General features: G+C 60.4%; 1 protein-coding gene across 1 annotated transcript in view; it reads left to right on the top strand.

Annotated features, from left to right (window-relative positions):
• The first annotated feature begins 1,231 nt into the window (after positions 1 to 1,231).
• The window catches only part of MYO15B (myosin XVB), a 28,990-nt gene continuing 6,744 nt past the window's right edge, over positions 1,232 to 23,477 (top strand). Inside the window, 44 exon segments of the mRNA XM_072740978.1 lie at positions 1,232 to 2,500; positions 2,678 to 3,300; positions 3,676 to 3,739; positions 3,988 to 4,097; positions 4,254 to 4,332; positions 4,653 to 4,775; positions 5,022 to 5,125; positions 5,295 to 5,358; positions 5,526 to 5,639; positions 5,762 to 5,917; positions 6,509 to 6,622; positions 6,739 to 6,797; positions 6,872 to 7,004; positions 8,034 to 8,129; positions 8,359 to 8,490; positions 8,877 to 9,002; positions 11,119 to 11,196; positions 11,389 to 11,504; positions 11,597 to 11,642; positions 11,777 to 11,901; positions 12,281 to 12,398; positions 12,666 to 12,835; positions 15,289 to 15,382; positions 16,030 to 16,086; positions 16,365 to 16,422; positions 16,616 to 16,746; positions 17,687 to 17,782; positions 17,900 to 18,135; positions 18,218 to 18,396; positions 18,633 to 18,705; positions 19,040 to 19,201; positions 19,443 to 19,537; positions 19,640 to 19,716; positions 19,841 to 19,925; positions 20,113 to 20,211; positions 20,330 to 20,463; positions 20,562 to 20,759; positions 20,974 to 21,052; positions 21,222 to 21,329; positions 21,406 to 21,631; positions 21,710 to 21,800; positions 21,923 to 22,130; positions 22,580 to 22,692; positions 22,873 to 22,932. Of these exon segments, the coding sequence (XP_072597079.1) occupies positions 1,232 to 2,500; positions 2,678 to 3,300; positions 3,676 to 3,739; positions 3,988 to 4,097; positions 4,254 to 4,332; positions 4,653 to 4,775; positions 5,022 to 5,125; positions 5,295 to 5,358; positions 5,526 to 5,639; positions 5,762 to 5,917; positions 6,509 to 6,622; positions 6,739 to 6,797; positions 6,872 to 7,004; positions 8,034 to 8,129; positions 8,359 to 8,490; positions 8,877 to 9,002; positions 11,119 to 11,196; positions 11,389 to 11,504; positions 11,597 to 11,642; positions 11,777 to 11,901; positions 12,281 to 12,398; positions 12,666 to 12,835; positions 15,289 to 15,382; positions 16,030 to 16,086; positions 16,365 to 16,422; positions 16,616 to 16,746; positions 17,687 to 17,782; positions 17,900 to 18,135; positions 18,218 to 18,396; positions 18,633 to 18,705; positions 19,040 to 19,201; positions 19,443 to 19,537; positions 19,640 to 19,716; positions 19,841 to 19,925; positions 20,113 to 20,211; positions 20,330 to 20,463; positions 20,562 to 20,759; positions 20,974 to 21,052; positions 21,222 to 21,329; positions 21,406 to 21,631; positions 21,710 to 21,800; positions 21,923 to 22,130; positions 22,580 to 22,692; positions 22,873 to 22,932 (6,678 nt within the window).

Raw genomic sequence — 23,477 nt, 5'->3', positions numbered from 1 at the left:
GGCACAGTGGTTTAGCACCACCTGCAGCCCAGGGCATGATCCTGGAGACCCTGTATCAAGTCCCATGTCAGGCTCTCTGCATGGTGCCTGCTTCTCCCTCTGTCTGTGTCTCTGCCTCTCTCTGTGTGTCTCTATGAATAAATAAATAATCTTTAAAAAAAAAAAAGAAAGAAGAAAAAGAAGAAAGAAAGAAAGAAAGAAAGAAAGAAAGAAAAGAAAAGAAAGAAAGAAAGAAAAGAAAGAAAGAAAGAAAGAAAGAAAGAAAGAAAGAAAGAAAGAAAGAAAAAGAAAGAAAGAAAGAAAGAAAGAAAGAAAGAAAGAAAGAAAGAAAGAAAGAAAGAAAGAAAGAAAGGCTGCTGGGGAAGGGACCGGGGCTGGCCACACTCACAGAGCTGAGTGAGCTACAAGCCCTGGCCTGGATCAACCAGGAGGATTGGAGCATCCCAAGAAGGCAAGAGATTGGAGAGGGGCACTGAGCTCTCTGGCCACTCCAGGGGCTTGTGGGCCCCATTGCAATGGGCCAAAGAAAGTCAAGTTTGCTGCTGGTGGTAGGCCCCCACACCTCTGCTCCAGAGGGCTCTGGGAGCCACACTGCTTGGGTTGGCATCCCGTATCACCCTACTGGGACGCTCAGCTGTAAGCCTCATCATATGAGCCATAAATGGGAATTCTCAGGGTACCCACCTCTTAGCGTGCTTTCAAGAACTAAATGACTCCATGGTGAAGTGTTTAGAACAGTGCCTGGCACACACTAAGCCCTGAAATACTAGCTATGTATCGGGTCCAAGAGGACTAAGGAAGGAGTGGGTATCTGTTGAGCCCCCAGGATGAGGCTCCGGACAGGAACTTTGAAGTAGGGCTCACCACCCCGCCCCCCCACTGGGCAAGCAGTAAGACAAGAGCAGAGCGTGTGGGTCCCCAGCGGGCGGGGTGCCAGGCTGACCTGGCCGGCAGCGACACCGGGCTGCACGGTTGCCCTGTCCTTGGCCTTTGTCTGCGGCTGCAGCGGCTCCTCTTTCCTGGGCCGCCTCCCTTCCTTTGTCGGCCCGGGGGTCAGGACCCGCAGCCACCTGCATTATTAATGCTCGCGGGTAAGGCTGCAGCCCCCGGGGGGTGGACTGCGCGCGTCCACCCGGAGCAGAACCGGAGTGGGCAGCGCTCGCTCAGGCTCCGCTCAGGCGCCCGGGCTGCGGGATCTTGGGCGAGAGGACGGAGACCCGGGAAGCCCGCCATGGGGGGCAGCAAGGGCAAAGCGCCCCAGCGCCGGGAGGGACCCGGGGCGCCATCCTCCGGGGAGCAGGGCTCGGGGTCCGCCAGCGCAGACGGCGCGCCCAGCCGGGAACGCCGCAGGGCCAGGTCGGTCCCGGGGAGCCGCGGGGCCCCCGGTGGCCGCCGGGAGCCCACCGCGGAGGGAGGCGGCGGCGGCCCGCCCGGGGCTGCGGCGCCAGCGGAGGCCCAGGAGGCCCAGCGGAGACCCGGCAGCGCGCGGCGTCGGGGGCCCGGGTCCAAGGGCAGCCGCCGGCACCCGGACGGCCATGGCGGGCGCCGGGAGGAGGAGCGTCTCCCCGGAGAAGTCAGGACCCGCGCACTCGGCCGCCGCAGGAATAGGGGGAAAGGGCGGGGACCCCCGGCTGGGCAGGGCGGCCGAGAGCCCCGGGGCCCCGGGGGGGGCGCGTCGGGCGCAGACGCGGGCAGCTCTTGCCCGGACAGCGAAGCCCGCGAGGCCCGGGACGGCGACCGGCGGAGCAGCGGGGCCTCGGGGCTGCGGCCGGGGCCGGCGCAAGCGGACTCGGACTCGGGCTCGGGAGACGCGCAACCCGGGTCGGAGCCGGCGCCGGGACCCCGCGAGCGCGCCAGCAGCGACGGGCTCCTCAGCGACGACGGGGACAGCGCTGAGCCCCGGAGCCGGGAGGGGTCGTCGGGAGTGGGACGGAGGAAGCGGAGCGAGGATTCCGGGGCAGACACGGAGTCGAGCCTGGAGGCGGCCGGGCCTGGAGGGGGCCCACGGGCAGCCCCGAGGTGGGCGAGCTGGGCCGCTGGAGCCGAAGAGACTGAGCCGGGCGGAAACGCCGCGGCCTCCAGCTCCCCCGAGGGCAGCCCCGCGCGCGTCCCCCGGAGCTCGCGGGCTTCTCGGGGCCGCAGGCTGCCCCGGGACGCGACAGACAACGAGGCGCCGCCCGACGCTGAGCCGCAGGGCGCCGAGGCTGGAAGGGCCGAGGCCTCGGCCGCCGCGACTCGGCGCCGCCAGGTCGGAAAGGTGGTGGCGAAGGTGCAAGAGGCGACCGGCGACGGCGAATCTGCGGCTGGAGGAGAAGACGGGCCCCGGGGCCCAGCGCCGCTGGCCGCCCTCGTGGCGCTCCGCAGGCTCCGCGCAAAAGCGCCGCCGGCCCCGGCTCCCCAGGCCGCGGCCGCGGCTCCCGGCTGCACCGGCCTCAAGGAGCGGCTCCTGCGCGTCGTGCGCGCCCTGGGTCTCCTGCGGTGGCTGCGGCGGCGGCTGCAGGCGGGCGGGGGCCGGGGGGCGGGGCCGCGGGCGGGCGGGGGCCGGGGGGCGGGGCCGCGGGCGGGCGAGGGCCGGGGGGCGGGGCCGCGGCGCCGTCTCGTGCTGCGCCTGGCGGGCGTAGCGGGCCTGGGGGGACGGCCCAGGGCTCCCCCTAGCGGCGGCTCGAGCTCCCCGCAGCTTGCGAAGAGCCCGGCTCCCGGGGACGCCTCGGAGGACGAGGACCGGACTCCGGATCCCAAGTTCGCCGTCGTGTTCCCCAGGATCCACAGGACTGGGAGGGCGTCGAGCAGCCGGAGCTCAGAGGACGCGTCCGCGGACGCCCCACCCGCGGAGGGGCACGTCCGGCCTCGTGCAGGAGCCTCGGGAGACAGTGAGGGGCGCGGGGCGAGTGGACAAAGTGGGGCCGGGTCCCCCCGAGGGTCTCTCCTCGGCCCTCCTGCCCACGACGAGCCCCCACTCGACGAGAGCGGCTCCAGCAGCGGGGCGGAGCCCGAGACCTTGGGGGCCGAGGCCCGGGTCCACTGGGCCCAGAGCTCAGAACCCCGCCAGGACCCTGGGCTTGGCGCCGACGCGCTGCTGCCCAGACTCACCTTGGAGACCCGCGTGCGGTGGGAGAGGAGCCCCGGGCCCTGCGGGTCCCCGAGGGAGCGGTGGGAGCCCGAGGACGAGACCGAGGAAGCGCTGGAGAGGGACCTGGAGCTGAGCCTGGGGCCCGGCCTGGAGCTGCCGCCCGCCCTGGACGCTGAGGGCAGGAGCCCTGGGGAAGGTCTGGAAGACACGGAGGACCTGGCTCTGCTGCGGTGAGCGGGACGCGCCCGGGCCCCACAGCTCCTCCTATCCCACCCTACCTCCGGTTTTAGAAATTGTGTCCGTAGAAGGGATTGTACCTTACCAGAGGTCCTCTGGCTGGAAGGGGCAGGAGAGGGGTGAAAATCAGGAGCCCCTGCCTGGGACTTCCTTCTCTGGCTCACAGCCTGCCTCGGGGTCAGCGACCTGGTCGTGCTCCTAGCCCCCATGAAGTGGGTACCTCACTTGGCAGCGGGCCCCTGTGTTCTGGTCAGGGCTCAGAGAGGGTGCACGACTTGCCCAAAGGACCTCTGCAGCCGGTGGCAGCACTAACCCAGGACCTCCTTCTGCCCCCAATTCCCCGCTTCTCTATCCCGCTGTCGCCACAGACCAGTGTGTAGCAGCTCTGTGCTGCTGTGCCTCAAGAAGAGATTTCATCTGGGCCGAATCTACGTATGGGGGCACCTGGGGAGGGTGGGTGGGGTGGGATTCCCTGTTTCCTGGGATCAGAGGGCCCTCTGGCACTTCTAGAATTTCTCCTTCCTTTTCCTCCCAGGGCTGGGTGCTGAACCCTCACTGGGGACCTGCAGAGTGGGAGCCGGGGGCTGGGGACTGAGCACCCGAGTCCCACTCCATCTGTAGCAGAGGAAGTAGGGGTGCTTTCTCCATGTTCTGATGAGAGCATCTACTTCTCTCCCCAGACCTTTGGGGGGCCTCTTCTGCTCTCTGTGAACCCCCGTCGGCCCCTGCCTCTCTTTTCAGCTGAGGTCCTGGCCAGCTACCACCCCAAGAAGGCCCCTAACACCACCCCGTACGTGACTTTGCCCCCACCAACCCTCTGCTCACCTCCCTGGGCGCCCAAGCCCCAGCATGTCCCCTGAGACCCTGGGGACTGAGGGTCCTGTCTGCACCTAGGAGGGCCCAACTCTGGTAGCCTTCTCATTGGCTCCCTATCCTCCTCCCTCAGACACATTTTGGCCATCGTGGTATCAGCCTATAGCCTGTCGCAGAGCACCGGGCAGGGCACATGCATTCTCCTCAGGTGAGTGGTGGTGCCCCGCTAAACCCACAGGCCACTCAGGGCTGGGACGCAGGGGATGTGGGGTCTGCATTTGAAGCTGCTGGTCTAGTCCACTGCTGGGCAGCAGCGATGGAGTTGGTAAGGGCTGTGCTCCTGGCTTAAGTCATCTCTGTGCCCTTGAATGTGGCATCTTGGAGACTTCTTTCTCTTTGGTCTCCATGCCCTGCGTCTGTCTTTCCACATTTCTACAGGTGTGTGTGTGGGGGGGGGGGGGTTGTTCACTTCCAGGTGGGCATACCCCACTTCCTGGGCTCAGTGGGGTGTCCTCTGTGCCCCTTCCCGGAGACCCTGTTGGCCCCTCCCTCCTGCAGTGGGCACAGTGGCTCCGGGAAGACAGAGGCTGCCAGCAAGATCGTGCAGTTCCTCAGCAGCCTGGCACAGGAGCAGACAAGGGACAGAAGATGTCAGGTGAGGGGCAGATGGCCTTTTCCCAGGGATCCAGGAGGGACCTTCCTTCTCCTTTGGGCCAGGAGAATGGTCTCCAGCCTCAGGCTTCTCCTTGGGGGCAGCCCCAGGCATTGCCTACCATGGGGCGGGTAGGGGGGTCTGAGCCTCTCAGGGGTGAGCACAGCCCCTGGGCGCAAAGTATCCTCAGCTGATCCGTGGCTACCACTGCCACGCCCCGGGACGCTTGAATGCTCCTCCCCCACACAGCTGGATGGCGTGCTGCTCCTGCTCAGCAGCTTTGGCCACGCCAAGACAGTCCTCAATGCCAACGCCAGCCGCTTTGGCCAGGTCTTCTGCTTCTGCCTGCAGCGGTGAGTGCCGGGAGTCCTGGTGGGCGCAGGGAGCACTCATGATCGCTTCCCTTCACTGGGAACCTGAGGCTGCTGCCCTTGGGTCCAGCCCCTAGTGTGTCCCATTCTGAGCAGCACCCCTAGGTTGCATGCACCCCGGGCACCTCCAGCCACTGTCCTGTGCCCACAGTGGGGTCATCGTGGGAGCTTCTGTGTCACACTATCTGCTTGAGACCTCAAGGGTGGTGTTTCAGGTAAGAGCCACCCTGCTGCTCCCAGAATGGGAAAGAGGGAGGGCCCACTGTGGGGGGGCCCTGCAGTCGCTAAGCCCCCCTCCCTGCCTTTCTCAGGACTTGTCCTTGCTCCCCTAAGGCCCAGGACCGGACCACTACTCCCCCTAAGCCAGTCCTTCTCCCCAAAGGCCCAGGCTGAGCGGAGCTTCCATGTATTCTATGAGATGCTGGCGGGGCTAGACCCTGTGGAACGGGAGCAGCTCTCCCTCCAGGGGCCAGAGACCTACTACTACCTCAACCAGGTCAGGGAAGACCCAGCTGGCGCTGGGTGACAGGGCTTGCGCAGGGGTCTAAGGAGTGGCCCTGGTGGAGTGGAGCTCTTGGCGGCTGGGCCCTGTCCCCTGACCCCTGCTGTGCTCCGCAGGGCCAGGCCTGCAGTCTCCAGGGTAAGGACGACGCCCAGGACTTTGAAGGACTGCACAAAGCCCTGCAGGTCATATGCCCCGAGGAGGTGACTGCCACCTGGGCCGTGCTGGCCGCCATCCTGCACCTGGGCAACATTTGCTTCTCTTCCTCAGAGGTGGGCTCCTGCCACGGCCAGCGGCCAGTGTGGACGCCGGGTCAGCTGTGGCATGTTTGCATCATCAGGGCCGCAATGATACCAAGCACTTGTAGGTAGATTCCAAAGGCCTGGCTTCATGCTGGGCATGGAGCTTACTTAAATAAAAAAATAAATAATTTTTTTTTCAAAAAAGGGGATCCCTGGGTGGCTCAGCGGTTTAGCGCTGCCTTCGGCCCACGGCATGATCCTGGAGACCCGGGATCGAGTCCCACATCGGGCTCCCTGTGTGGAGCCTGCTTGTGTCTCTGCCTCTCTCTCTTTCTCTGTGTCTCTCATGAATAAATAAATAAAATCTAAAACAAAAAAAAAAACCCCAGTGAGACAGTGGAGGTTCAGAGAGGGAGGCAACTTCCAGAGCTGGCCAGCTAGTGAAGAAGATAAATTAGGACTCAATCTCAGGGCCCCCCTCCACTCCAGAGTCAGCTCCCCACGCAGTCTGACTTTGGGCAGCAGGGCAGCTCCCAGGAAGAGGAAGCCAGGCCCTGCCTGCCCCGCGGGAGGGCCCATTCCCCAGCACAGCTCTCCCTGCTTCCTCCCTTCTCTGTCCAGCGGGGGTCCCAGGAGGTGGCTGCTGTGTCCAGCTGGGCCGAGATCCACACAGCAGCCCGGCTACTGCTGGTGCCGCCTGAGCGCCTGGAGGGGGCTGTCACCAGGAGGGTCGTGGTGAGCCCTGGGCTCCTTGGGGTCGGGAGGCAGCCCCAACCCCAACCACCCCCACCCCCCCCACCCCCGCAGACTTGGCCTGTTGTTCCACGTGCCCTACCTCCTCTGTCCTCCAGGAGACACCCTATGGCTGGGTCTGCAGATCTCTGCCGATGGAAAGCGCCATTGATGCCAGGTGGCCCTGGGGACGGGAGGGAGCCATCGCCAGGCGGCCACTCTACCGCACAGGCTCACTCAGTGTGCCCACAGGGACGCCCTGGCCAAGGCCCTGTACTCACGGCTTTTCACCTGGCTTCTGAGGAGGACCAATGCGCAGCTGGCACCGCCCAGAGAGGGAGAGAGCATGGACACCATCACTGTCGTGGATGTCTACGGCTTTGAGGTCACCCCTTGGGGCAGGCCCCACTATGGGGTGCCCACCTCATCCTGAGCATTTCTGGGGTCAGCGCTCCCTGAGGGGGGCACTTGTGAGCTCTTGCCTGCCTGGCCATGAGACAGCACACACTCCACAGGTGTAGCCTGTCCAGTCCTGACATCACCTCTGGAGAGTTCCATCCTGCTTGGCCTTGCAGAGTCTCATAGGAGCCTCTAAGGCAGCAGAAGACGGAAGCCCTAGAATGAAGCAGCCCACAGCCTCACTTCCCATACACCAAGAGAAGCAGGAAAAGGGACAGTCCCCTGATTGGTCCTGAGTTTTCATAAGCTCTTCACCCCTTTCTAGAAGATCCTACATCCTCCGGGCAGGGAGGAGGGGGCTTGAGCAAGAGAAGGTGGCCTCCACTCTTGTTCCCTGGGTGGGCACTGGTCACCTGCCCCTGCTGTCTTTTCTCCAGCATGCCCTTGGTGACTATGCCCTCTCTGGGGGGAGGGATGACAGTGGCAAGTGTGCGTGTATGTGCACATACGTGCTCTTGTGTGTGTGTTAGAGTGTGTCAGAGTGTGTGTCACTGTGTGTGTCAGAGCTCTCTGTAAAAAGCCACATGGAGGGAGGGGCTCTGCTGGGCTTGTGAGTAAAGTGCTGGTGGACACAGAGGGAGGGACTTGTGATCTCTACAGGAGGATTTCTGGAAGGCTTCTTGGAAGCAGTGGCCTGGAGCCCTGCTTATGAGGATGTAGGATTCTGATAGCCAGCGAGCCACTAGGTCATAGGAAAAGGTGCCTTCAAGACCACAGGATGGCTGTGACCAGAGGCCTGAAGGCTCACGGTCCTACAGAGGCAAAGGGAGGGGTGTGGGCTGAGGCCTGGGCCTTTGGGCTTGACCCCGTGGGCTGTAGCAGCAGCCCCAGGGCACCACTCCTCCCTGAGTTCTGGGAGGGGAATGAGGGACACCAGGTCAGCGGGTCAGCGTGCAGGCCTCCCCTGTGCCTCCGCCCTGTGTGGGTGCCCACGTCACTGCCCCTGTTCCTCCAGGCCCTGAGGGTGAATGGCCTGGAGCAGCTGTGTAATAACCTTGCCAGCGAGCGCCTGCAGCTCTTCTCCAGCCAGATGCTTCTGGCCCAGGAGGAGGTAAGAGGCCCTGGGCCTGGTGGTGGCTGGGAACACCAGGCCTTCCAGAACAGGGGCCATCCCTGAGAAACTAAGAACTCTGCCCCCAAACCCCCATCCCCGCCCCCACCCCACTATGAACCATCTCAGCCCTTCTGGGCCTCATTTTACTCATCTGGACAATGGGAGGGCCATCCCTGCTCTGGCTCCAATGAGCTCTAACAATTGGCCCCATGCTGGCTGTTCCCAGGAGGTGTGTCGGCGAGAGCTGCTGTCCTGGGTGCCCATTCCCCAGCCCGTGCGGGAGACCTGCCTGGACCTCCTCATAGACCAGCCTCACAGCCTCCTGAGTATCCTGGATGCCCAGACATGGCTGTCACAGGTGAGCCCCAAGCGGTGGGGGCCCTGGTGGCCAGGTCAGGGCCAGCAGGGCCTCCGAGAGGAGCAACAGGTGATGGGGTCCAGAAACTCTGCCCATAGCCTCTCAGCACAGTTTGGGTTCAAATCCTGTCTCTGGGTGATCTTGATCAAGATACCTGACCTCTCTGGGGTTCCTCAAGTCCTGAACAGGCAGGGTGGTAGGGACTGCACGGGGCTCATGCAGGGCTTGTGGGGGGTCCCTCAGGCCTCCAGCTGGTAGGAAGCAAGCCTCAGGGCCGCGGTGCACCCATTCCACAAGTACTTACTGGCTGACCCTGGAGAGACACACAGTGTGGGCAGGGGAACATCATGTGCAAAGGCCTGAGGGAAGCTCATCCCTCTTATCAGGCCACAGACCACACCTTCCTCCAGAAGTGCCACTATCACCATGGCAATCACACCTGCTATGCCAAACCCCAGCTGCCCCTTCCTATCTTCACCGTGAGGCATTACGCGGGGACCGTCACCTACCAGGTATCGGAGTAAATCAGGGACAGACTCTTGGGTGAATCAGTGAGGGCGATGTGGCCCTGGTGTCCCCTCCCCAGAGCTGAGTCATCTGATGAGAAAGAGGAGTAAGTGAGGGGCGGCCCTTCCCAGGGTTTGACTGTTATTTCTACCTATGCCCACAGTTCCTTTTTTTTTTTTAAGATTTTATTTATTTATTTATGAGACACACACACACACACACACAGAGGCGGAGACACAGGCAGAGGGAGAAGCAGGCTCCATGCAGGGAGCCCGAAGTGGGACTCGATCCCAGGTCCTCAGGACCACACCCCGGGCCAAAACAGGCGCCAAACCGCTGAGCCACCCAGGGATCCCCAGGCCCTACACAGTTCCAAGCATAATTTAATGAGTTCTGGATGAGCACCACGGGGTAAAGGGAGACGAGACTGGCCTCTGGCCTGCCTGCTTCTCTTGAACTTTCGTTTTCCTATTTTTAAAATGGGAATACAGTCTGTCCTATAACACTGTTGGGAAGATTAAATGCAGTAATGGGGAAGTGGTCAGGCAAATGCCTAGCACACACTAGGTGCTCCCTGAAGGGACTTGCCCTTCCCCCTTCGAAATTTCACAGTGACTGCACACCCACCCAGGAGGAGAACTGCTGAGGGGAGGAGGCCTCATATAAAGGGTGAGATCATGTGGCTAGTTTGAGGTAGGGCAAGTCCCGTAGGGCTTCCTGGAAGAGGTGACATGCTTTGGTTATAGAAGAAAACACAAACCTCTCAGGAATTACCCAACCAAGAAACCCAGGGGATATATATATATGTTAATCATACCTCTGCCCCCCTCACCAAAAACCAATCACATCTAAATACACACACAAGGAGATTGAATAAAGAAAACCACAAAAGAAAACTTTTTTAAAAAGATTTTATTTATTTATTTGAGAGAGAAAGAATGAGAGTGCATGAAGTGGAGGGCAAGGGAGAGGGAGAGAAGCAGGCTCCCCGCTGAGCAGGAAGCCCGATGCAGGACTCTATCCCAGGACCCTGAGATCATGACTTGAGCCAAAGGCAGATGCTTAGCCGACTGAGTCACCCAGGCGCCCCAAAAAAACTTTTTAAAAAACTTTTTAAAGTAATATCTACACCCAAAGTGTGGCTTGAACTCACATTTTCTTTTCTTTTTTTTTTTTGAACTCACATTTTCTTTAAAAAAAAGGGCGGGGGGAGGATCCATGGGTGGCTCGGTGATTTAGTGCCTGCCTTTGGCCCAGGGTGTGATCCTGGAGTTCTGGGATCGAGTCCTACATCGGGCTCCCTGCATGGGGTCTGCTTCTCCCTCGGCCTGTGTCTTTGCCTCTCTCTCTCTCTGTGTCTCTCATGAATAAATAAATAAAATCTATTAAAAATATTTTTTAAAATAATTTTAAAGTCTTTTGATGCACTTAGGTTTTAATTTGAAAAAAATTTTATTTATTGGAACACCTGGGTGGCTCAGTGGTTGAGCGTCTGCCTTCAGCTCAGGTCATGATCCCAGGTCCAGGGATCGGGTCCCTCATCAGGCTCCCTGCAAGGAGCCTGCTTCTCCCTCTGCCTGTGTCTCTGCCTCTCTCTGTCTCTCATGAATAAATAAATAAGATCTTTTAAAAAAAATGTATTTAAGTCCTCTCTACACCCAGTGTGGGACTTGAACTCACAACCCCGAGATCAAGAGTCACAAATTTCCACTTACTGCACCAGCCGGGCACCCCACAAAAGTTTTAATTTTGATGATATCCCATTTATTTTTTCTTTTGCTGCCTATGCTGTTGGTGTCCTATTCAGGAAATCGTTGCCAAGTCCAACGTCACAAAGCTTTCTTCCTATGTTTTCTTCTAAGAGTTTTAGAGTTCCAGGCCTTAAATTTAGGTCTTTGATCCATTCATTTTGGGTTAATTTTTATATCTGGTATGAGATAAGAGCCCAACTTCATTCATGTGCACGGGGATTTCCAGTTTTCTCAGAGCCATTCATTGAAAAAAACAAAGGTGGCCCTTTATTTAGCTCAGTGGGAGAGGCTGGACTGTGACAAAGGGACAGGCCTCCACCCCAGCCTCTCCCTTGGGCTTCTCCTCCACACCCCACACTGTCTCCTGCAGGTTCACAGGTTTGTAAACAGAAACCGGGATCATCTTGACCCTGCTGTGGCAGAAATGCTTGCGCAGAGCCAGCTGCAGGTGCCCTGCCAGCCCCCTCTGAGCCCCCACCCCTCCACACTTGCCCCCCGCCCCCACCTTGGACCATGGGCTGAGCTTCCCAGGGTCTGGATGCCGGGGACTGGCCCACCCTGGCTCCCGGGGACGCGGGCACAGGCTGGGCTCTGGACAGGCCTGGGAAGCGAGCCAGCTCAGCCTCCCCTCGCCCCGCAGCTGGTGGGCAGCCTGTTCCAGGAAGCAGAGTCCCCATCCTGGGGTGGGACACGCAAACCCACACTGGCCTCCCGCTTCCAGCATTCCCTAGAGGACCTCATAGCCCAGCTGGGCAGGTGAGAATAGTGGCCCCCACATGAGACCCCAGGGACTTGAATGGCGGGGGGGAGCTGGTCTGTGCCCAAGTGACTCCCCTTCCTCCCATCAGGAGCTACGTCTATCTCATTCAGTGCCTCAACCCCAACCCGGGAAAGGTGAGCCTCAACCACGCCCCCCACAGGGCACCTGGCCGCATCCACCTGCCTGCCCTGTTCAGAAGCCCCCGGCCTCCCCCGCAGCTCTAAGCCCCTTGACTCCAGCTCTCGTTGGCTCTGTTCCATGGCCACAGCTTCCAGGCCTTTTTGACGTGGGACACGTGGCAGAGCAGCTGCACCAGGCGGGTGTCCTGGAGGCCGTGTACGCCCGAAGTGCCAACTTTCCTGTCCGTGTGGCCTTTCAGGCCTTCCTGGCCAGGTAGGACCCCGGGGTGGAGGGGGCCAAGGGCCCCCGCACCTCAGGGCCAGAACCCGCAAGGGGGGGGGCTAGCACCCCTTCAGGGTGTCCTTTCCTAGGGACATCGGCCTGGCTCCAGCCTCCCTCCTTTCACTGCTCTCTCTCCACTCCGTCTGTCCCTCCTCCCTTCCTTAGTCATCAGCCCCTTCCCTCCGTGCCTCCACTAGCCCCTCTGTTCAGCAAAGCTCTGCTGGGTGCCTGGCACATAGTAGGTGCCTTCCAAATCGCTGTTGAATGTTGAATGACTTAGAGACTGAATATGTGCTGGAGGTGGGGGTCATACAAGTGGGGGGTGCCTCGCTGTGCTTGTTCTGACCTCAGCTCTCCATCCTCGGGGCAGGTTCCGGGTCCTGGAGACAGAGGGGCAGGGAGAGTCCTCTGACCGCCAGAGGTGTGGCGCCATCCTGAGCCAGGTGCTGGGGGCCGAGTCGCCCCTCTGGCACCTTGGAGCCACCCAGGTGTGTGTGTGTGTGTGTGTGTGTGTGTGTATGCGTGTGTGCGTGCACGCACACAGAGAGGGAGGCACAGCTGGAAAGGCTGGAAAGGCAGAGGAGTGTCCCAGGACAAACTCAGGAATTGGTGGTCCTTCTGGGTGGTGAGGAGACGGAGTGGGCCTGGGTGGCAGGGGTCCTGGGCTCCCCACAAGACTCGGTTGTCCCGCTGGAAGGGGGGAGGCGGAGGCTTCAGGAGAAGAGCAGGGTGGGGCCCCTCCTCTCTGCCCCCAGGTCCTGCTGCGGGAGCCCGGCTGGCAGCAGCTGGAGCAGCACTGGACCCGCCGACGCTCCCAGGCCCTGCTCACCTTGCACCGCAGCCTCCGCACCTGCATCTCCCGCCAGCGCCTCAGCCGCCTCCTCCTGCCACGGATGCAGGCTCGCGTGCGAGGGCTCCAGGCCAGGTCTGCAGGGGTGGATGACCCTTCTCCAGGTGGTGGGGCCTCAAGGAAAGTCTACCTGCCCCGGGGGCCATCTGGTCAGCACCCCGGGTCCGTGTCCATACAACTTCTGTTCTAATACCCTGACTCACAAGAAGCTCACTATCTGCTGAGGGCATCTGAACCTCCAGTCTTTCAATTTTTTAAAAATATTTATTTATTTATTCATAAGAGACACACAGAGCGAGACAGAGACACAGGCAGAGGGAGAAGCAGGCTCCCTGTGGGGAGCCTGATATGGGACTTGATCCCAGGAGTCCGGGATCATGACCTGAGCCAAAGGCAGACACTCAACCACTGAACCACCCAGGCATCCCAAGAATGATCTTTTAAAAGCATGAATCAGGTTGTGTGGGGCTCTGCCTACCTCTCCAGACGCTAGGTCAGATTTTTATACTCCAGGCTCTTTGGACTTCTCGTTCTTGTAACACTTCCCTCCCCCTTTTCACATAATTAGCTCCTACTCACCTTCACAGTTTGGTGTGAATGTCTGTGCTCACTCATCCAACAGCTGTTGCTTGCCCTTCTTCATGACCCTGGGCCCAGAGCTGGTGACCCCAGGATGGAGGCAGAGGTGACACCTACCCAGGGGGGTAGGGAGGGTGGGGGCTGGTGGTGGTGGCAGGATCAGGTGCAGGCAGTAAACCAGCCACCAGTCACTCAAAAGGTGGCGGTAAAGTGCTGAGAACAAAATAAGGGCAGTGCCGTGGAGCCCAGGGGAGCCTTCCGAGACAGGACACCCATCACCACGATCTACTTCCAAAATGTCATCACCAACAGAGGCTCTGCATCCCTCAGCAATAATTCCCTGTTCGCCTTTCGTCCAGCTCCCAGTAAACTCCAGTCCACTTTCTATCCCTATGAATTTGCCTATTCCAGATATTCCATGTAAGTTGACTCATGCGGTATTTCCTTCTACATCTGGCTCACTGCGCTAAGTGGAACATTTGTGAGGTTCAGCCACGTAACAGGTAGCAGGACTTGGCTTCTCTTCTAGAGCTGACGAACGTGGCGCTGTGTGCACAGACCACACAGTGTCTCCTCTCATCCACCAGTGGTCACTTGGACTCTTTCCCCCTCTCGGTGATTGTGAATAAGGCTGCTGGAAACACGAGCGTGCCCGTGTCTGTTTGAATCTCTACTTTCAGTTCTTTGGGGTCTTTCCCTAGGAGTGGAATTGCTGGGTCATATGGTCATTCTGTGTTTTGTTTTTTGAGGAGTTAGCTCCCACCAGCTTGGGTCAGGGTTCCAATTTCTCTACAGCTTTGCTGACACTTATTTACTACCTTAAAAAAATTTTTTTAAAATACCTTATTTATTCATGAGACACAGAGATATGGGCAGAGACACAGGCAGAGGGAGAAGCAGACTCACTGCGGAGAGCCAGATGGGGGACTCGATTCCGGGACCCCAGGATCACGATCTGAGCCAAAGGCAGACACTCAACCAATGAGCCACCCAGGCACCCTATTTTCTACTTTTTAAATGATAGCCATCCTAGTGGGCATGAAGCAGTGCCTCATTGGGGTTTTGATTTGCATTTCTCTAATGACTGACGAGGTTGAGCATCTTCTCGTGTGTTTCTTGGCCAGTTGTGTATCCTCTTGGAGAAATGTCTAGTCAAGTCCTCTGTCTGCCTTTTGTGTGTTTAGTTTGTCTTATTAAGTTGTGGATGTTCTTTATAAATCCTAGATGTCCTCAAACTCTTATCAAATACGTGATTTGCAAATGTTCTCCCATTCTGTGGGTTGTCTTTTGACCCTCTTGATGGTGTCCTTTGATGTACAAAACCTGTACACTTTTTATCATTTTTTTAAGTAAACTCTACCCCCAACACGGGGCTTAAGCTCATGACCCCCCAGATGCTCTACCGAGGCAGTTGGCCGCCTCAAAGCTGTACATTTATTTTCTTATTTTCATCCTGCTCTGGACTCCTTCACTCTTTCTTATACCTGGAAGATCAAAGACTTGATCTCTTCTTCGATCTCTTATTAGACTCCTAGCAATAGCAGTTTTTTTATTTTTAGAAGTTCGGCTGCTTAAAAATGTGTCAGACTCTTCTCAACGTGTCAGTTGATTCATTTAATCTTGTGATGGGGCAAGGATTACACGAATCCTCATTTTGTGGATGATGACGATGAAGCCGAGAGGCATGGTGACTTATCCACGACCACACTGAGCGAGCAGGAGGGAGGTGCACCTGCTGGTGGGCTCTGCCGCCTAAGACTATAATCGCCTGTGTCGGACACCTTAATTTACTTGCTCTTTCAAGGTGTCCTGTCCTTTCCCCGTGACTTCAGTTAAGCACCCAGGGGTCGTCGGCCTGGGGTCCACGCTGATGTTCATGTCTCGGCTCAGAGGGTTTGGGTACCAGGCCTACGCTTGGACCCCTCCCCAACCCCCTTCCCGGCCTCCAGGAAGCGGTACCTCCGGCGACGGGCGGCTCTGGGACAACTGAACACCGTCCTGCTGGTGGCCCGGCCCCTGCTCCAGAGGCGCCAGAGATTGCAGGTCAGGTAGACGTCCGGGCAGGGCCGCTGCCCTCAGCAGCTCACGGTAGGGACGTCAGGCCGCCTCGCTGGCCAAGTTGGCCAGACCCCAGCCTGGTCCACCCCTGGCCCCCACGCACCAGGACCAAGGTCTCAGAGTCATTGCTGGTCTACTCTTCCCATTTCCCGCTGCCTGGTCAGGGGAGGCTGGGGCCTCCGGAAGGTCACTTCCTTCACCCCTGCCCACCCTCCAGAGGCTGATGCTCCCCTGCCCACCTGGGGTGCCTGCCGGTCCCCTCCAGACCTTCCTCAGGGCCTGTCTGCTTCCCTCTTTTGCCTGCTGACTCCACTGTGCAGGCCATAAAGCGGCTCAAAGGTCGGGGCCCACATAGTGCCCCCCCCCCCCCGCCCCGGGGCTCCTCCCTGGCTGGACTTTGTCCCCGGGACCATCTCTTCCTGTCTTCTTCCCAGCACCCTGGCAGACGGGCAGCAAAGGCCAGCAGGGCTCTGAAGGGCTGGCAGCAGGCAGCTGGCCCTCTGGGTCTGCGCTTGTTTCTCTGCTGGGGGGCGGGAGGGGGCAGCTGAACTGCTGAGGTGGGGAGGAGCTGCCAGGAGGTTCGCGGAGACTCCTCACCGGGCACCGGCTCCTCCTGCATCTCCCCCCCGCAGCTTGGCCATTGGCGTGGCTGGTGTAGCCGCAAAGCCTACAAGAAAGTCCCAAGCATGGTAGGTGGCCTGGAAGCTGGAGGGTGTCCACTGGGGTGTGAACCTCTGGAAACTGGCACGGCTTGAGGATCAGTGTGGGGTTCCAAGGGGAACATCCTTTATGCCTCCCAAGAAGAGGCCTGGGCCCATGGTCTCCCTCTAAAGGCTCTTGGGGTCCTATTTGTGTCCAGGATCAAATCCATGGTCTTTGGAGAAGTTTATGGTCCTGGGGGTGAGGAGAGCCACTGGGTCCCCATGCCCCCTCCTTTACTAGCTGGCCAATTTCTCCTCCCTGCCAGGAGCTGGGGTGCTTGGAGATCCCGGCTGAGCTGGCCGTCATGCTGAAGACAGCAGAAGGTGAGTTTTGATTAAGTGTCATTCTTGGCATGACCCCTCCCTCCTCCGGTCTGTCTGTGGTGCAGTGGATCTGTCCCTACAGTCCCTCCCTAGGATGCTCTGGGCTCCCCTGAGCTCCCTCTGCCCCAGAGGTGGGGTCACAGCCGGTTCCTTACCTGGGCCTTCCTGGGCTGCCTCTCGCTGCTATCCCTAGGCCGGCAGCAAGCCTTGGCTGAGAGCATCACCGAGTCCATGCCCCCCGAAGTTCCTGCCCGGCCCCACCTGACCCTCCCGCCTGACATCAACCAGTTCCTGTTCTCCAGCTTCATCTCCACGAACTTTCTGGTAGGTCGCCAGACCTCAGCTCTTTCTGGCTGACTTCCATGGCTCCCCAAGTATTAGCCCTGCCAGGCAGCAGCTGTGCCCAGTTTTCCTACTTCCCCCTCCACCCATCCTTTCCTGTCATGGGGGTGATAGGTGCAGCCACCCTGCTTGGAGAACATCCATCAAACCTGAACTCTCTAGAATAACTTAGATCTGTGATGCCACACCTTTGTTAACACCCGTGGCATTGCCCTGTCACTGAAGTCCTGTCATTTCAGGGTGTGCAGTAAGGTAAACATCCAGGCTACAGCGTTGGATACAAAAGCAGGATTCCAAACTGCACATTGAGTAGGATCCCAAGTTGGTTAGAAACAGCAATAGAGGGATGCCTGGGTGGCTCAGTGGCTGCGTGTCTGCCTTTGGCTCAGGGCATGATCCCGAGGTCCTGGGATCGAGTCCTGCATTGGGCTCCCCGCGGGGAGCCTGCTTCTCCCTCTACCTGTGTCTCTGCCTCTCCGTGTGTCTCTTATGAATAAATAAATAAAATCTTTAAAAAGAAAGAGGGCAGCCTGGGTGGCTCAGTGGTTTAGTGCCGCCTTCAGCCCAGGGTGTGATCCTGGAGACCCAGGATCGAGTACTATGTCAGGCTCCCTGCATGGAGCCTGCTTTTCCCTCTGCCTATGTCTCTGCCTCTCTCTCTCTCATGAATAAATAAATAAAATCTTAAAAAGAAAAAGAAGAAAAAGAAAGAAAGAAAGAGCCAAAGAAAGAAAGAAAGAAAGAAAGAAAGAAAGAAAGAAAGAAAGAAAGAAAAAGCCACCAAAATGCATTTTTAAGGTAGTTTCCTGGCCAGCCCGTCACCTTCTCCCAGGGCGTGTGCTCCCAGCGGCCCCACTCAGGCCGTCTCCAGGTCAGCACAGACCAGCACCTGCTCAGGCACTGTCTCCCTCCTTCCTTGCAGGACCCAGTGCTGCCCAGCCCTGGACAGCCGCTGGCCAAGCCCCTGACCCGGCTGGATGGTGAGAACCCTCAGCATGCCCTGGACATCAACAAGGTGGTGAGTGACACGTCGGGGAGGGGACGGGGCGGGCTGGGCGCTGGCTCCTGGGTGCTGTGCTGGCTGAGTGTAGGGGAGCCCTGCAAGTCCTGCCCTCACCTTGCTCTGCGTCTACAGATGCTGCGGCTCCTGGGGGATGGGTCCCTGGCCCCATGGCAGGAGCAGACCATGGGTGAATACCTGGTGCGACAGGGGCAGCGCTGGCCAGGGCTGCGGGACGAGATCTTCAGCCAGCTTGTGGCCCAGATCTGGCACAACCCGGACGAGCAGCAGAGCCAGCGCAGCTGGGCCCTCATGGCCATCCTGCTGAGCGCCTTTCCCCCCATGCCCACCCTACAGAAGCCACTACTGAAGTAAGGGGCCTGCCACGTGGGGCCCAGGGAGTGGGATCGGTGGAGCGCCCACCCCCGCTGCAGCCCTGTGCTGTCCCCGCAGATTTGTGTCTGACCAGGCCCCCAGAGGCATGGCAGCACTGTGCCAGCACAAGCTGCTGGGGGCCATGGAACAGACGCATCTGGCCCCCAGGATGGCACGAGCCTACCCACCCACCCAACTCGAGTGGACGGCTGGCTGGCGGCGGGGCCGCATGGCGCTGGACATCTTTACCTTCAATGGTGATGCTCACCTTCTGCTCCGGTCTCCCCACGCCTACAGGGGAGCCAGCCCCGCCTCCTCACCCTCCCTGGACCCCCTTCCTGCCTCAGCCCTCCGGCTGCACCCCAGTAACCCTGATCACAGGGTCCTGTCCTGCTGTCCTCTGTCCCTCTCCTGGAACCCCCCTGGGGACAATAGCCCCTCTCTGTCAGGGCCTGCTGCCCCTCACTCCGGCCCCCACCCCTTGTCCCTATAGAGGAGTGCTACTCCGCCGAGGTGGAGTCCTGGACCACAGGAGAGCAGTTTGCCGGGTGGATTCTGCAGAGCAGGTGCGGGGGCCTGGGGTGGGGTGTGGCCAACACTGACCACTGTCCCGTCCTCCTCCTGCATGCTCCTCATCCTCCCCACCCACTCTCCCGCTGGGTGCCTCCTCCAAATGAGGCCTGCACCCCACTCCCCCAGGGAGGTGTGCGAGGGTGGGGTGGGGGTTGTGTAGAGGGGTAAGTGGGCAGGGGCCAGAGAATAGATTCAAGGTAGGGAGCGGGAGTAGAGGTGAGATCTGTGGTCCAGATTCTAATGAACTCGGTCAAGAAATAAAAGAGCACTCAGGTGTCTTTCTGCCTGCCCCCCCTTCCTGGCTGATCAGGCCCTTGTCCCTCCCAGAGGCCTGGAGCTGCCCCCCCGTGGCTGGTCCGTGTCACTGCACTCCGGGGACTCCTGGCAGGATTTGGCTGGCTGTGACTTCGTGCTGGATCTCATCGGCCAGACCGAGGACCCAGGGGACCCAATCAGTCCCCACAGCTACCCCATTGCCCCTCATGGCTTGTAGGTGCCACCCCAGCCCCCTGTCCCAACCTGTTCCTGTCTCTGTTCTGTCATAGGTGACCCCCAGAGCCAGCCTATCACACGCTAGGGTTCACGGGACTTGCTACAAGCCCAGCACCCTCCCCCAGTGTTCTCCTATCGCATGGGGATGATCCGCCATGGCAGATTCTAGACCTGGCGTCAGCCTGGACGCCTCCCCCATTCAAGGCATCCCCTTAGTTGAGCGCACTGTCTCCCACAGAGCTGAGGACATCCCCCCCGCCCCTGGCATCCAGGCCCCCTCACTGCCTCCAGGTCCACCTCCAGCCCCCACACTACCCAGCAGGAGCTACTCAGGTAAGGCCAGAATGGGCACAATGAGGTTGGCAGTGCAATGGGAATAGGGGTACAGGGAGCCCCACACCCCAGGGTGACACTAACCCTCCTCTGGCCCCGCAGGTGAATCTCGGGGCTCAGGGAACCTGGATGGCTTCCTGGACCACCTCTTCCAGCCAGTTCTCTCCCCAAGCCACAGCGTGAGTGTTCTGTACACACAGCCAACCCCATCCATGGCCTTACCCCCTGGGGCCTCCGCTGCCTCTCCCATCTCTCCCAGGGCTCCAGTTCTGACCCTGTGGCCTATGGCCTTTGTCCCTTCAGGATCTGGAGCAAGGCTGGGCTCTGAGCAGCCGCATGAAGGGAGGGGGGGCCATTGGGCCCATGCAGCAAGGCAGCTACCCCATGGGTGAGTACAGGGCTGAGCATCTGTCCAGGGTCTTCCTAGTCCAGTGGCACAGGTGGGGATGTGGGGGTCAGAGCTCCAGCCAGCACCTGGTGACCCATCCTCTTGTTGCCTGGGGCTGGAGGAGGGCGGGGGAGAGGGGGCTATGGGCCCAGATAAGGATCAACCTGGCAGGGCCCTGTTCCCTCAGTTTACCCAGGGATGGTGCAGATGCCTGGATACCAGCCAGCCATGATGCCTGCACCCATGCCTATGATGCCAGCGATGGGCGCGGTCCCTGCCATGCCAGGTAAGGCTGGGGAGCAAGTCCCAAGGAACTGGAGAGGAAGGAAGGTCCTATCAGGGGCCCAGAGGGTACAGTGGGCAGAGGACCATGTGCAAGCTTGACACTTGTGTGCCACTTGCAGCTATGGTGGTGCCACCACAGCCACAGCCGCAGCCGCAGCCGCAGCCGCAGCCGCAGCCCCTGCTTCCCAGTGTGGACCAGAGGCAGCTCGCCATCCAGCAGCAGAACTTCATCAACCAGCAGGCGCTCATCCTGGTGAGGGTGGGCAGGGCTCTCAGATCACCTTGTGGGGGCAGGTCTGTGGGGCAGAGCCAGACCAGCTCTTACTGAGCCCACTGCCCCTCCCCCTTCAGGCCCAGCAGATGACCACCCAGGCCATGACCCTGTCGCTGGAGCAGCAGACACAGCAGCGCCGGCACCAGGCTCAGACCCGGGCCCAGGCCAAGGCCCAGGCCCCTGGAACTGCTTCCCCGAACTCACCCCCAGCCGTCGCCCCCAAGCCCAAGAAGCCCATGGCCCCGCAGGAGGAGCCAGAGCATGAACCAGAATCGGTGGGTGCTTGCCTGAGGGTGAGGAGTGGAGGCCAAGCAGGTGGCACGCACCATCTGGGATGGAGACCACAGGCTCCAGGGCTTCCACAGGAGCAGGAAGATGAGGAAAAGATGCCCAGGGCCCCAGCTCCAGGGATGGGTGGGGTGAGGGGTGCTGGGAGGGTGGTAACTTGGCTGGCAGGGCTGCTCCTCCACTTTCCCTTCCTGCCCACAGGAGATCTCACAGGAGGCCCAAGAGAAGCCCTGGCAGTCCAAGAGCTTCCGGCAGAAACAGGACTTTTTCCAGAAGATGGGTGAGGGTGCTTGGGATGGCAGGCCTGTGCAGAAACCCGGCCACCAGCCCACCCCAGCCTGGCTGGGGCACAGGGGGCGCACTCTCCTCCCCTGGGTTAATGCAGCCTGTCTAGGAGCCCGATGGGCAGGCCAGGGGAGAGTGACCGGGCCACCTGGGGACACTTACAGGGCAGCAGCAGATCAAGGTGAAGACAGTGAAGCCTCCACCCAAGATACAGATTCCCCAAGTGGAGGAGCAGGATGAGGAGGAACAGGACGAGGAGGAAGCAAGAGCAGGTGGTGGGGCCTGGGGGGAGGGCCTGGCCCTGGGGGTCTGCACAGGGTCTCATGTGTTTCTTCTTCTCCTGGTCAGAGCCATCCCCGCCGCCTCCCCCCATAGTAAAGAAGCCAGTGACGCAAAGTAAGGCCAAAGCTGCACAAGAGGCTGAGGCTAAGCCGGCGGCCTGGGAGGCGGAGCCTGCTGTCGCTCCTAAGCCAGAGTCCCGACAGCGGGCAGAGCCGAGCAGGGAGATCCGGAACATCATCCGCATGTACCAGAGCCGCCCAGGCCCTGTCCCTGTGCCAGTGCAGCCATCCAGGTGGGCCTCGGGGGTGCCCAGGACCACCTACACCCCTGGGAGTCATCCTGTGGACTTAGGACCTCTTCCTTCTCTCAGGAAGCCCTCAAAAATGTTCCTGAAGAAAAACAACCCTAAAGATGAGGCTCTGGCTAAGCTGGGGATCAGCAACACCCATGTCCCCACGTCGGTGAGGCCCCATCCCGTGCAGGGCGGCAGGGTGTGGCTTCCCACCTCGGGAGTCTGGGGTCTCTGGGGTAAAGCTGGCCTTCCCCCCAGACCCAGCGGTGTACTCTCTCTGACCTTCCCCAGATGCCGTCCCCCAGCCCAGGAAAGGGCCCCCCTCCAGCTGTGGCTCCTCGGCCCAAGGTCCCACCACAGCTGGGGCCTTCCACTTCCATCAAGGAGAAGCTGGATCCCTTTGGCCAGACCCCACCCTCTGCCCAGGCACCCCCGCCTCCGCCAGCGCCCCCGCTGCCGCCGCCTGAGGCCCCGGACACACTTTCCCCTGGGCCCCGTGGTAAGGACCCACCTGTCCTCTGCCGAGGGGGCTGCGCGGGGCGGGGTAGGGTCCCAGCGGCCTCTCAGGCCTCAAGGCTGAGGTCAGCCACCCGGGTCTCTCTCGGGCTTCCGGACTTTGGAGCCATGAGCCCCAGCTTCCGCATTCTTGGCTAGGGCAGGGCTCCGGGCACCTCTGGGGCCTGAGTGGCTTCGGAGCACTGTCCCGGGGTGTTGTCCTCAACGCAACCTGGTGGCTCCATCGGGAACCTAGTGGCCCTGCTGACGTGGTCAGGGACGGCAGGGAGAGTTTGAGAGCTGGAAATGGAGGCTGGAGATGGGAGGTGGGCAAGTGAGGCAGCAAAGGTGGAGCTGGGCCCTAGGGAGGGGAGCGTCTTCTGTCCCCGTGTCCCTGTCCTTCTGGCTCTGGCAGCTCCTCGCCTGAAACCCTTCGGCCCCCTCGTCTGCCAGGCTTGATGGGGCCCATGGAGGACCAGGGAGTGTCCACCCAGCTGCTCCCGCCCTCTGGCAGCGTGTGCTTCTCCTATGTCAGCACGTCCTGGAAGCTGTTCCTGCGCAAGGAGGTGGGCACGGGGGCAGGGCCGCAGCCGGGCCTCTCTGGGCTGGGGGGGTGCGCGGCACGCTGTGGGTGGCACCCCCGCACCTCCCCACCACCCACCTCCTCGGGCCGGTTTTCCTCCTGGGTCTGGGTGGCAGGCGGGCAGGGCACCATTCCCATCTGCTCTCCCCCGCCGCCCCTCCAGGTGTTCTACCCCCGGGAGAACTTCAGCCACCCCTACTGCCTCAGGCTCCTCTGTGAGCAGGTGAGAGCCCCGCCCACCTGCCGCGTGGCCGGAGGGACTGCAGCAGCACCTGGGCCGTGTGAGGGCCAGGCTGGCAGCCGGCGCTCAGAGGGCAGGTGCTGTGTGTCAAGCCCTCCTTCCTTAACCCTCACCGCATCCCCGAGAGCAAGGACCACTGCTGGCGGGCAATGAGGATTCAAAACGAAGTGTATACGGTCCCCAACACAGGCCCTGGCACACAGCAGATGCTCCCTGATGCTTGTCCCTATGCCACCCCTGGATGCTCCTGGGACCCTGTCTCTTCCCCCAAATTTTGTAGCCATCTCCCCTCCTCCCCCAGGTTCCTTCAGGGACTCTCTCTCTGCTGACGGAGGAACAGCAGCCCACTAGTGCACGTGGTTGAGGGAGGCGAGTGGGAGCTCTGGGCCGGGGTGGCCCTGGATTCAGAGGCCCCACATCGGTCGTGCTCCACCCTTGCCCCCGGGCTCTCCAGCTTTTCCTCCCGGTGTGGCTGCGTCAATGGTGAGCTCTAGCATAGGGATCTGGTGGTGACCACTTGGCTCTGC

The sequence above is a fragment of the Vulpes vulpes genome, chromosome 2 (assembly GCF_048418805.1).
Source record: "Vulpes vulpes isolate BD-2025 chromosome 2, VulVul3, whole genome shotgun sequence".
NCBI lineage: Eukaryota > Metazoa > Chordata > Mammalia > Carnivora > Canidae > Vulpes > Vulpes vulpes.
Note: the sequence above shows the minus strand (reverse complement) of the source record. Positions and strands in the feature narration are given on the sequence as shown.